At 29.8% G+C, this 15,050-nt stretch overlaps 1 protein-coding gene across 1 annotated transcript in view; it reads right to left on the bottom strand.

Moving 5' to 3' along the window:
- LOC126906336 (proline-rich protein 36-like) overlaps positions 1-15,050 on the bottom strand; it is a 77,246-nt gene that overhangs the window by 49,852 nt on the left and 12,344 nt on the right. The window contains exon 4 of the mRNA XM_050686897.1: positions 3,086-3,401. Coding sequence (XP_050542854.1) covers positions 3,086-3,401 — 316 coding nt within the window. The remainder of the gene's footprint in view (positions 1-3,085; positions 3,402-15,050) is intronic.

Below are 15,050 nucleotides of genomic sequence, written 5' to 3'. Positions count from 1 at the left end.
CATCTAAGTAACCGTAAGATATGAGCTGAACACGTACGTTTAATTTAACTCCACGCAGCTATTAGTCTTTAGAACCTTTTTCACGTTTTCTTCATCTACCCATTTAACCCTATCTGCCGCAAGTTAAATAAATTACTACGTTTTCCTACCGTGAAACAGCGAAAAAACAGTTACACAGCACACTGTACGCGAGAGACTGTTGAACCGCAATTCCCAACCGGAACAATCACAGAAGAGGTGACGATAACGGTTTAAGTACGAAACCGTTTTTTTTTTTTTTTTTAAAACACAAAATATATACCATTGTATACATAAAAAAAATCAACGCCCAAACCGAGATAATAGAAAACCCACCAGCAACAAATGGCATAACCTTTTATTTATATATATTTTGTAATAAAAAATGCTCTGTACAAATAATACATTCAACCAATTTTATGGTATTTATTATTTTCCGAAGACTTTAACATAAAATGTTAACTAAATTAAACGCGATTGACTATTTCTGTTTGTTTAAATTAGGTTGAATACAATGAAAAATTTAGTCTTCATTGACACAAATTTCAGGGAGTATTGAAATTTCATACTTGACCAAACGTAATGAATTTATTTTGATTCCTAAAATTACTTAAATTAAGAAAAGTTTTTAAATTTTACTTAATTCCTACTTGTGTTTGTGCAATTACGTTTTAGATGCCATTTTTTTTCTAAGTTACGTATCTTCGGTAGAAGTTTAACGTAAACAGCTCTTTCGAATGTATCAAATAAAATCGCTAATTGTTATTTGCAATTATTTTTTTTAGATAATTAGCGCAATAGGAAACAGCTCATACAATTGAAACATTCTGGGAGAGAAAAATATTTGAGTTTTAAATATTATAAGAAATAAATTATGAAAAACAAATAGTGGCAATAAGCATTTTTATCTTTTGGCGTAAATCTTAGCCAAGTTGAGTACACAATTTTAAGTTTATGTGTACACAATTATTGTTTTACGTATAATAGCTCATCTTGTACGATTTCCCAGATGATTCACTGCTCAAACAGCAATCTTATTAATTTTGAATTCAAGAAATGATGTTTTCCTTTATTCTTCAGATTATAGCGCACACGTCAATACACTGCAACTGCGGAATGGTCGAGGAAAGTATAAATCTATTCCAATGTTTTTTTTTTTTTACAAAAGTTAAAAGTACAGTGCTAATAAATGTGATAAATTAATGGCTTTAAAAGGATTTCTAAGTTTGACAGAAAATAAGAAGTTTTCGACTTTGAATTGAAGAAGTTATTTAATTTGTTACGACCTTTTAAAGGAACATTCAATGCTTTTATGGCAAACACATAAATGTTTTCGACTATATCTGACTACACCGACACCTAAAAAGTATTGGATCGGATCTGAAAACAAATTCAAATGCCATGCAAAATCTACGGCGGCCGAATATCAGTGTGCAAGTTTATGGTTTATTTTACAACGAGCAGTGTAGTAATTTGGCGGCAAGCGTTCTGCATGTACTCATAACTTACACAAAGTTGTCCACCCCACAGGTGTGAATCGATGCGTTTACGTACGTCCGACCGAATGAGAAGACTTGCCAACGAGTCGAGATCGATTTTCGTGGATTTTCCGGTAGCGCGCGAGACACGCCGCTCAAGAGCGTTTTTGGCTCGACGACGTAACAAAGTTATTCTGGCGAGCTCATTTCTTCGGCTTATAAAAAGAGGGGGCGAACGACGTTTTGATTAATGCGTTCCCAACGATATGATGTGCTCCGATCGTTCAGTTCAGTGGTTACCAAAAATGAGACGAGCTCCAAACACTAATAACGGCGTAATAATACCGACTTTCTCCGGCGTATACGAGTCTGATAACGTTCCACAGCCTCGACGACAATTACACCGTTAGTCGACCGTCGTACATACAAAAAAATAATAATAATAATAATAATAATAATATCGACGGGGTTAATTACAAGAATCACGATAAATGCCCAACGCCCGACATAATTAACGCGGTGCCCGCAACACATGTCGTACAAATGATTCCAAAAGGCAACATGACGTCTGCCGATAAATGCAATGTGAATTATACCCAGCCGAGTTGTTTACGCCGTGAAAACACATACGCCTTTTCGAAACGCCTAAATAGTCGAAAAACATTACAACTTGCAAACCAATTACCGTACAAAACGAAAAACAGTATTTCTCAATTATTTAAAAGAGCATTTCTATTTAACTATTTATCGACTTTACACGTACTTAGGGTTGCGTTTCCAACTTTTTTAATAAAAAATTATCCCCTTTTTCCGTTTTCTAAACGATTATTAGAAGCTCTGGACGTGTTTATAGTTTGCGAATTGCCTCGACGGTATTAACACTGTTTTTTAATCAACGCAGTATTTCATTATTAACAAAACAAGAAACGCGATTGAACGACAACATTAATATTCATCGAATAATGTTAATATTATTTACAAAGACTCCCAGAAAAGTTTTATAAGATAAAAAAGTAGTTTTCAATCATCATTTACACAATTTACAAGACTGGCGTTGGATTACCGTTAACATAAAGTACTCCAACCGCTAAACAATCTCGTCAACGGTAATAACTTAATTATTTCGACAGGATAAAAGTTCGTACGAAAGTTAATAACTAAAAAGCACTACCTCCATGAATTAAAATTATTTTTACAGGTAGATTAACGTGTTTCTGTGTTTTCTCGACGAGATTATAATTATTACAAATCATAAAATAAACTTTTTTTTAGAACTCATAAATTGGCGTAATAATTGAACTAATGGATTTTCTCTAAAAGGAGATGAAATCCAATAAACCGCTCTAATACCTGTACAATAAAAAATACGAAAAAAAAATCGAACAATAAACAAATCAAAAGGCATTTTAAATGAATTATTAATAACGCACTTCTGAATTTAATCGTTTGATTTGTTTGCATATAAATCACTACCTAACAGTGAATAAATAATACATCAACTGGAAATCAGCACCATTATAAACTCGATAATTTAACTAAACATAATAACTCTCATAAATTTAAGTGTTTAGTCATAAACCGAAACTTACCATGGGCATAAGGAATTGGAGGTGGAGGTGGCAGTGGTGGTCCAGGTTCATGTTTGTCAGAAGTATCTGAAGAGGATCCGTTGGTCTGGTTCGGTTGATGGGCCGAAGGTGGTGGCGGGGGTGCTGAAAAGGCACTACCGTATGGCACGCCATGATGAGGATGATGATGATGGCGTCTTTGCTGAGGATGGAGTTCACTACCACCGGGTGTACCAGGAGGCTGCATGCTAGACAGAGCAGTGAGTGGTGCATAAGATGGACGAGGAGCCGCTGGTTGTTGTGGAAGAGCTGACGACAAAGGAGGTTTTACAACAGCCTGTAATTAAAAAAACATTGTACTAACAGGTAAATAAATTGTTATTTGACATACTTCAATGTTTATATAAATGACATGAGAAGTCTCAAATTTGAGGTAAAAATAAGTATGAAAAAAGTTTTAAATAAAAGCCAGTAACCCTATAAATTACTTTTTAGAAGGGTGAAAGTTTTTCAAAACTTTTGCTAATAAAATAAAATTCTCGTTTCTTTTAAATTATTAATTTTTATAAAAAATTATGACATCATAAAATCAACTAATGATCTGAGTATTTTTTTTTTTTGGTAAAATATGCAAATACATTTTTAAACGATGTAAATTATTGATTATATGCTAATAACACTCATCTCATCAACATCTCAACATGAGTTTACAATTTTATTCAGTTAACATTACTTACCCTTCGCATTGCACTGTGATAATATGCCCGCAGTAAAAATATCAATAAAAAAAATACATAAGTCAACAAACTAAATTATAAATAAATATAATTCAAAAAACTGTAAAACGACTTGTAGAAATTCAAATGGGTTTTTTATTAACAAAAATTATTTTATTTTCTTAACAGCAATGACGCGAAATGAAAATACAATTGAATACTGCTAAATTTATCACACAAAAAAAAAAAAAAATGAAACAAACGTTAGTTGCCTCAATTTATTCATACTAGTTTGTTTTGATTTTTATCTGTTTTTTCGACATTGTTTTTCCGTGACGAAAACAATTGTCTAAGTTTATATAAAATGTAAATACGTTTTGCAATTATAGTTGTTTCTTACACTCAATCACCTACTATATTAAAAGTTAAAAGCCACTTTGAATTATTGAATATTTGACGTAGTGTTTGTGGTAGACCATAAGATTAAATGCTCAGAATAGAGACAGTACAAAAAAAAAACTATGGTCAGAGCTGTAAACGGTATTATTACCATTGCTAGCAGCTGAATGACCTTTTCTCAGATACTATAGGCGCCTCGTTAAATCCATTTCCTAGAACAATAAAACATACACACAATGTGTATGTTCTAACAACGGCGAGACATAGTAACGAAATAATGTATTCCTCGTAATTTACTAATTCGATTGGGATTATAACAGAATTCATAACTTTGACCTAAATTAAAGGAAAAAATATTTACACAATAAATCAATTTAAAATTCGTGTAAATTATATTTGCGCTTAATGAGTAACTACTATCGAAGCATTAAAATAACTATAGGAATGATATTGTTTGAACACAATATTAAAACACTTATTTTTTTTTTATTGTAAGTAAAGAGATTGGAAAACTGAGACCAACTGCTATAAATCTCTTCTTTGTACCGGTAGACCGCAAAACCGTCGGAGTATAAAATAAGTCTTCAAAATTTTATATTAAATATGTTTGAATGATTGATGTAAGTCATGTTACTTACTCAGTCAAGAGTGTGTAGCTAAATATTTCAATTACTGTGTTCGGCGGCTTTGAAAAGCATCTTAGTCATAATTGTTATTTAAAACACTACTTGCATTAAAGGTATTAACGGCTTAATAACACCAGAGTGGTTATAACATTTACAAAGTCTAAGTATTGCAAAAAAAGCAAGACAGTTCAAAAATTTCAAAAGCAAATCAACAGCAATTAACTGGCGAATTCGGAATTAATTAATATGAAATACTATTCAAAATAATCAGATAAAACGATGTCAATGTTAATTACAGTAAATAAAACTGTCAGGAAACAAAAAAACTACTTTCCACAATATTAAAAAATTTCAATCAAATAATTTTTATTTAACGAAATTATATTTTATTAAAATAAAAAAACACCGTATTCATAGTACAATAATTAGCTGAGTTCAATACCTCGTAATAAGAACTCAAGAGTCAACATTTTAACTAAAAAAATACTATTTTTAATATTTTTCCGTTGACATAATTATATTGGTAGGAGATTAAAAAACTAAAACGTCAGTTCTTGAAAAAAAAAAATTTAGAAGATACTATTTTCTTTCTCTAAGCTGAAGATTTCTTTCTTTTGTTCATTAACATGTTCATTAACATATTAAAAAAATCGTGTGACATTTTACGTACTAGAATTTGATGATGATCCTAACTATGTATATTCCATCAAGTTCTTCAAACAATACTAAAACATAACCTGACACATTTTGGTGAATGTTTGAACTTGACAGAAACTATTAGGCTGAAAATCATCGCCATTAACCCTTTTAGGATAAACCTACACTTAAAGAACAATAGTACCACTGTCAATACACACCGATGATGTATTTTTGAATGAACCATATTAATTGTGACTTAGTCAAAAAACGTTTTATTGATGGGAAATCTTTTATAATCTTGTTTTTTATGTTCCTGAGTATAAACAAATCAATAAACTTAAAAATAATTATTCATCGTATTCATACGTAAAAAGCAATGGATATTTAATTAAATCATTGCATAACTTAAAATGGAAATCTCTTTATCTTTCTATAACAAGAATAGATTAAACTGAAATTTTCAGTATGAAACAAAAAAGACATCTTAAGAACAGTAAATATTAGATAAAACAATGAGCAATCATTATAAAAGTGATTAGTACAGTCAGTTTAATATCATAACAGTATTAAATAACAGCGTACATAAAAAACAATGGTCAACTAAATGATACTTGATATAATCAAACGAAAATATAGTTTTCTAAAACAATTTTTCGCGTTGATTTCAAACATGAAATTGAATTTTTTCTATCGCTTCTAGTTTTTGAGATATTTACCAACGAGTAAAAAACTTTAAAGATTAAAAATTAGGTTAAACATGAACTTTGGATAGAAATGTTGTACAGACTATTGGCAACATACTGAAATTCAAAGTCAATGATAATTTGAGAAAATTTGTATTTTTATTTCTCGTTTGTTTCTAATTAGTAGTTATCTAAAAAAAACTAGAAGCGATAGAAAAAATCAAGTTGCAGATTGAAATCAGCGCGAAAAATTGGTTTAGAAAAGTTAAGATATTCAAATTCCTTTTCGAACAGTGAAATTAATGAACAATGGATATTACTTTGAAATTCCACTAAGAACCACCACAACAGTCGTATTTTAACAACTAATTAAATTCGATTGAAAAAAAAAGCAAAGAAAATCTAAATATACTTTGTTTTTAATTGAGCAGTTGAGACTATTAAAAATGCAGAAATTGCACATTCTATTGAACCTGTTATTGTTCAACAACGTGCAAAAGTAATATTATACATTGATATTCTGTATTAGGAATAATAATTACTGGGTCTTGAAAAGAACAAAAAAAATTATTCTATTTAAAAATATTGACCACGAAGCAAATTACAATATTGCGGACGACTAAACCATCAGACCGTCTGGGTTTATAGGTAAACCAAGTGGTGCGGCGGGTCTCTTTAGAAGCGAAAAAAGCCGTTTAAACTTTTTGTTTGCACGAGGAAATGTATACAATGCGAAAAACGGTGTTACACGCTCGTCCCATTGCTTTTTCCTTGACCACCCCCGTAGCGTCAACAACGACGACCTACTGGCGGCTTGCCACACGCACACGCAAATCGATTTTCTGTCCTCTTGGGTGTCTCGTACAGCCAAACTTTAACTCGACCATACGGGAGACGGCAGAGATATTATCGTGAAAGACAGGTCGATTGGCCGGTGCCGCGACGGATGACCGCCGCTCGTGCCGTGTAACGCGGTGTGTAATACACGTAAACACTGCAAGTACATAGTTTGTACTCTACAGCTCAAATGCGCAGTATGGAACAGTAACAAGGTACTCCGAGTTAATTATCAACGGCGTCAAAACAATACACTCTATCAATCGAGCGACACACATACGCTTAGCGTCCCTAAGACAGGACATATGCTGTAATTACAATGTGTTAACCACAAAGTGTAAAAAGTACACCACGACTATAAATCCCTTAAGTACCATCGGTGAAACACACATTTATGTGCGATTGCGTTGTATGTTTGGAATAAAGCATGTCCAAATGTTCAGGGCATCGATACCGACGTGGGTAGTCACATGACTACACACACAAACGATCCCCAAAATAATTATGAGATTCAGCCATCACGACGTTTAATTAACCCCACGCCACTGTTGTATAGGATAATTAACAGCTTTAATACACGACTCGAGTAGATATTTACATACACCCAGTTAACCTTTCAATATCCATTGCAGTTTTTTTAATGACAATTAGCACTTTATGTAAATCAGAGCGAATAAACACGAACAAACAAATACGTGTTTATACAGCATTTTGTTGCTTAATAAAATAGTAAAAAACGAACATTTAAAACAACAAAAGGTCTTAGTCAGCGACTAATAAAATCCCGTACAATATGCTCTTCTTAAATGATTAACGATTTTTATATTTTAAAAACTGCTATAAATATTAAACTAACATATGATAAACTTTATTTTCTTGTATTTTTTTGGCTTCGGTGCGAAGCTGAGAAGGTATTTTAGTTAAATTTAAATTAAATAGTTCAGTTACCTTGTAATAGATTTAAAAAATTTAATTATCTATGATGGCAATACTTTTAAGTCCAAAGTATAAATAAAATTTTTAACATAATTTTTTTGTTAATAAACATCTTAAAATCTGTAAACAAAGTCAAGGCTAATTGTTATATATACATATTATTTAATAATAAATGGTTATTTTAATAAATTATGTAAAAATTAAATCATTAAATAGGAAAATAATTTATTTGTACTTTAATTATGTGGTGAATTAGAAAATAATTAAATACAAAGTAACTTATATATTAACTTTTAATAAGTTAAGTTATTTTAAATTTTTAACTTATTTTAACTTTTTATTAAAATAGTACCGAATTGATTTAATAAAAAAAAGATTACATGCTACGAAAAAAAAAATTAGCAGAACTTCACTACAGAAAATCTACGCAATAATAATGAAAAATAATTCATCAGTATACAAAAATTAGTATCTCGTAGGAAAGCAAACGGCTAATTCAAATGACTAAATTATTTGTGCATAATCTATTATGTACGTATATGTTGGTTAATATCGTAAATAGAATAATAACTAAAATCATTATCTTAACAATTATTTTAGGTAGAAATATCTTAAAATTATCAGCAATAACATACATTTCATTTATCAAAACCGAATTTATGATAAAAACGTTGAATTATTTATACCGCTGGAGGTATTGTAAAAAATTTTGAATACAACACCATTTTTATTAAAAAATTCTATTTTCCATTGCTTGTTTAGTATGACACAACATTAAACAGTATTTTATACTATGTATAAAGAAATTTATAAGTTTTAGATTGAATTATCGCTATCATTAGTAATATCTCTATGAAATAAACAACTTTAACTTTGCTATTTTTAATACATTTCATGGTGTCACAAACATCACTAATTCTAGACGAGTAATTTTTTTTTTATCGGTGTATAAAAGTAACACAATCAATTTGACTGGTAGTTTTAACTACGACACGAAGCTGAGAAGGTATTAATTTTACTATGATGTGTTTTTTATTTTGTGCTTCTCAGCAAGAACATATTTGGCAGAACATTTCCATACAAACTAATAGGTCATAATTTACTGTAACACAAATAAACTTTCACTATAGTAAATATATACGATTCCAGAGAGGGTTAAGACCCTTTATATAGCCAATCAAGTAGGACTTTGATTACTAGAAAAGATAAATAAACATTAAAAAGACATTTCTCTCTCGTCAAATTACTAATTGCTTACAAGTTGTACTTGATAAATTAATGGATTGTGTCAACTTAGTACTAAACACACACAATTTACTTTCTGCAATAAGTTTGACTAATGTTTTTTTCCAAAACTATCAGTTGGACAGCCTTATAAATTGTGCTGCATTCAGGTAGAACGAAATATAAAATAAACATACGTTTGCGGTATTTCATGTCACGTTATTACTATGTTTTCCCTTATTAATCTTTGAAATACCCTTCAAATAAAATCGTCTTTTATACAGTTACATTATTTCGATAAAACGAAATATATAAGAGAAACCCCAATTCTTTTTTATGTCATTTTGCTGTATAAAACGTATATGCGATTATCATAATAGCAACAAAAATTATTTTTATACAGTAGGCATTTTTATTGATATTTTGATATTTACTTCAAACTAATCTCTATCATAAGCCATACAGTTTACAGTAACGTTTATAAAACAAATGTTTTATTGCAAATTTGCAGTACTTTTTTATTGTTAAACTAATTCGTAATTTTAAAATAAAAATTTATCACTTGTGGCTAATATCATTTAAAATTAAAACTATATCAAATTTATTAATTTAAAACTAAAAAATGCTAAACTCAAGATAAGGGTTTCAATTGTATCATATATTTTACACCACAATGATTATAAATATAACATTGATTACATACATCTTATGCGCATCATAAGATTACCACTTAACATTAACCATACGATATTTGTCGGGAACAAACAATGAAATAAAATTATTTACCATCCCCTTAATTGGTATTTGAAAAAAAGAATTGCAAATACGAGTAACAACTTGAAATTGATTTGCTAGTATTGTTACGAGTAAATTGTCACTTTTGATTTTATATTTTGGACCATTGGGCTCCGTGGAATTATACAAATTATAAAATAACGATTACAAATAATTACAAACTAAATAACAATCGTTGGTGATATGTTGTATTATTTTACTAATATCGGACTGCCAATGTAACCCCAACCTGATATTTTATATACTATGTATTAAAAAATTATTTGGCTCCCGCAAAACTCAATTAGGTAATAATAATATTAAACGGGATAAGCTTTTAGCGATTACTATAGAAGTGTACTGTTTCGGATGACGGTACTAATCGACTATTTCTATGAACAAACAAATCTCAAGATTTAAATTTGCATGATACACATAAGAATTAGCATATTACAATTTAAATTTTTTTCTGTCTCGAAACGTAAAAATCATAAAATGAGAGAATTGATCGTTAATCTAACGATTTTACCACAGCCCATCAATGTAATACAAGTTCTTATGAATAGAAAACACGATTAACAGTGAGATAACATAAAATATACATAATATGCATGTAAATATTTGAATTAAAATTGAGTAGAAATAATTATTTTTATACAAAATAATTATCGAATTACGAAATATTTCTCGCAATAAATCATTATACAATCTGTATACTTGGATTATAAAAAAATATATATAATCAATGTTAATTAATAATTTATTAGTGTAATTTAAGCGATGATTTACCTAAATAAGATAGATCTGTGTACGTTATTTCAATTGTACACAACATAAACATCTTTTTTACTAGTCAGAAATTTTAGACGGAAATCGGATAAAATTATGACATCTTCTTGGCCCTTATTAAATGAATTACAGGATTTTTACCAGGAATTAAGTTAATAATATAAGGATATAAGCGTAGTACAACATTCTTCGAAAAATAATGGTTACCTATAGGTGTAGATATCAAGCACAAATTATGAATTTTATGTTTACACATTACTTATAATAATATCATCTGATTAAACAAAGCCTGTGTGTTATGCATGCCATCTGCTTGATAATTTATAATAGAGGTTATGAATAAAAATATCAACTTAAACATACACTAATATATTATCAAATTATGTCGCAAACTCTAAAATGTGAAATCAATACCATTAATGTCCAGTCAATGAATTAATAAGATACGGCGACTTATTAATCATATTTCAACAATACAAAATAATAGGTTTGGTGGAATACAATTACTGTAATACACGAACAAGCCTATGAAAAATCTATATATACACACGTGTACAAAAACAACGAGCATACGGTTGACTAGATAAAAAAAGCGCGTGTCTGCTGTATAAACTACAGTTTATCTTTGAAGTGTAATAGAATTTATGAGGGTAAAGCTCGTTTTATTGACACTTGTCGTTAAACTGCTTGGAATACGGAGTAATAAGAGCACTACCTCACAGGCACACAATCAGAAAGCAAGCTAACCGAGAAAACATTTTTGAAATTATCAAAAACTTACAAGTCGACAATATCCACTTTTAGTATGACTTACAATAAGCAAGCAAATTTGTCAATAAACGTGAGTACATGTACATATGAAGCAAAAATGTGAATATAACACAGATTATTATTTGAAATCTCTATATCAATTAACGTTTCGTGGATACACAGATTAACAACAAGGATAAAATTAAAGCAAAAAATAACCAACGAAACATTTCATCGTTTTATGCAAACAGCAGGCGAATGACTCGTGTAACAAACATTTACAACATTATAGTTCAAAACGACAAGAGAACGCACAAGGAGAAAATTATAATACATGCGCTGTGCCAAAGAATTCTGTGGTAATGGACATTTTTGCTGTGTGCACCAAGGACGGAGTACTTTTCGTAAAATCTACTGAGATTGACAATATTTTTTACGATCGTATTTTAACACTTAAGGTTAGCCGCCGTATTGCTTTCCAAACACTGCAACAGTAGGCAACCCAACCCAACCAATCTAGTCGGTGTATAGCCGAGATCACGAATAAAACGTTAACCTAAACCCAAAAGATGAATATATTAAGTAGTAGGTCTAGTCGTTTTGGGGGTTTCCGACGAAAATGCTAAAATTATTACATACACCTTAATATTCGAGGTTAGCTTATAATAAAAATATAAATACCTCATAATATCTAATAACGTACTCATACCTTCTAAAATTTTAGAAGGTATTTGTATTTCTCAAGTATAACCTACTAACGAAATGGCTACATAAGAAAGTTCTCAATCCAAGTTGAAATTGAGATTAATTCATTTCTTAAATTCAAAAACTAATATTAATAAAATTTGTCCGCATTTAAATAAAAAAAATAATGCATACGATAAATTATTCGAAGAAAAAATAACAGTTTTAAAAAACACATTAAAATAATTGTATTTTATAAACACCAAATTGTAGTTTCATAGATTTAATATTATTAAAAATAATATAAAAATCGTCATTTATTTGAAACATAACAAGAGTATATGATATTGCACATAACTTTTAAGAATTTATTCGATTTCAGATAAATATTGAAATTAGTAGTGCAAACGAGATAGAAGTATTTGCATAAAGCGATAATGTATAAAATAAACTAATGAAAAAAAAAAAAGAGTACCCACTTGAGTCAACAACAGATTAATTGACACCTGACAGCTTTATAAGTTCTTTAAAGAGGAAATCTTTTAAAACCCTACTGAAACATAAATCATAGGAATCCCTGCTACCATGTTTTTATCATCGCTTAACGCAATGTGCTAAATTCATATGAATTATTTTGCTATAAATTTATTGAATACATTTATAGCAAAATAATTCTTTTAGCTGCTATATATACAGGCTTTCTCAGACATAATTTATTTGATATATGTTAAAATTTATATTTCATATTAATAAAATAAAATGTTCACAAGAAACAAATGAAAAACTTTATCGGAACGAAAACGGAGAATGTATGTGTTGACAAGTATTGTTCTCTTTTTAATGTTAGATAATTTACTTCTAGTAAAAAACTAGACACAATTAGATATTTAAATATTATAGACTAAAAAACTTGAAGCTATAACAGTATTAAATAGCCAAAACTAGGTATTTATGTTTGGGTCGAGATCCGAACTCTGATAAACGTTATTATAAGTTATTATTAAAACGTATTTTAACATTATAACTCACTCATTAATCGGTAAAAATAATAGCATTCATGTCAGGTTGTATTATAAATTATAAAACAATAAATTGATATGACATAAACGGACCCGGATATATATCCACAAATATTCCGAGTAATTTGTCAAAAACTTTAGCAGAATAATCAATCTATTAATTTTCAGTACCGCACACTAATTTGTTCTGGATAAGTGTATATAAAATTAATACTTAAAAAATATATACCCACTGTTTGGAACACACAGAGAAAATGTCATATAAACATTAAACTACTAAAAATGCATTAGGATAACTTTGGCAATATAATATTTTATTACATAACAGTTGCTATCCAACCACTCACGTATATCAATAATGATTTAGAATCTAAATCATTATTGATAAATTTTAGATGATTCCTTAAGGGTGTTTAGAGATCTTATACAAAATTTTATCTTCTTTTTCTGCTTTTACCTCGAATTTTACCAGATACTAGGGGTCGGTCAAAATGATACAAATTTCCCAAACAAAACCTATACAACTCTAAAACATTTTTTTTTTAATTTTCGAAGAAAATATTTTCGTATACTTATTTTGTAGTTAATTTTATCCATTTAGTGACTGAAAAATATTAGAAGATAAATAATTTTCTATTGAGAAATAAAATAAATCATTAATTGTAACACACGCTCCGTGCTATAATTTACAACATAACAAATAAATATGTTTGCATAAATAAGATATAAGAATTGTATCTGCTGTCCAAAAATAAGGTCAATGTTTTGTTACTAAATTTCCACGGAGCAATAAATAAATTCTCAGATAAGCTCTGCATATCCATCAACGTTGTAGGAATTTACAGAAAAAAAAAGTAACTGAACCGATTACCATCCAGTAAACAGCATTTAAACGATTTTGACATTTTGATAATTGATTAAATTTAAAAATATATACTTTATACAACAATAATAAATATAACGAACAAACAACACAATGACTTTTATTATACAATGTCATCTGTTTAAATTAATAGACAATACACAAAATATATATGTATAGATACATAAAATTACCAACGGATTGTATCAAATAACTTCTTTATAAATCGGCCGCAAACACAATCTGTTGTAGTCAACTGCTCCAAATTATTTGGATTATATTTTAAATTTCTACATAAACTATTTCAATGAAACGCTACGGCAATAACGGGCAGCAACTCCATAGGAGATCTCTTCCGGTCAGAAGCTCAGCCTCGAGCGCATTCTCTCCATTTGAAGTCGTCTCGACGAATTACACACACAGCTGTTGACCATAAGTTCCTGATGGCGGTTGACTTGACTCAAAAATGAGATACAGCGAAATAACAATAAAAATAACAACGTACACAAAGTGGAATAATCGCGTCGGATAACATATCAGCCGTCAATGTTCGTTGTAGTAAAACGACACTTCACGACATAATAATACAAGAGATATGAACAATATTTATTACTAATATTATTTTATTACGATGAAACGTTAGGCTGGTAATTGGAATCTATCGAAGCGATATCGCGACATTATAATAATAAATGACTGGCCATCGCCGCCTGATTATCTTGTCATCGAGCATTTATGATATTTTCATTTCCGTCGTAAATATTTACCGATTCGGCGTTAACGGCAGTGACAACACACGATGAAACTAATATGTTATTACTATGCAGACAACAAAACACAAACGTGAACCCGTTTGACGTCCGTTCCACGAGTTTGTATGGCTGGTAACGAAGAAAAATTCCTAGCAGGCACCACTGTAATGGTACCGGTTATAATTTGTATCCAGAAAATGAACGTGTAATGACACATCTAATTAGTCAAAAATATCAATAAACAAACAGCTGTGCGATCACTAGCCGACATCGAGTACAAGCTAAACTCAACGTGC

The sequence above is a fragment of the Daktulosphaira vitifoliae genome, unplaced genomic scaffold (assembly GCF_025091365.1).
Source record: "Daktulosphaira vitifoliae isolate Bord-2020 unplaced genomic scaffold, ASM2509136v1 Scaffold_4, whole genome shotgun sequence".
Classification (NCBI taxonomy): domain Eukaryota; kingdom Metazoa; phylum Arthropoda; class Insecta; order Hemiptera; family Phylloxeridae; genus Daktulosphaira; species Daktulosphaira vitifoliae.
The sequence above is the reverse complement of the archived record's forward strand: the minus strand, read 5'-3'. Positions and strand labels throughout refer to the sequence as shown.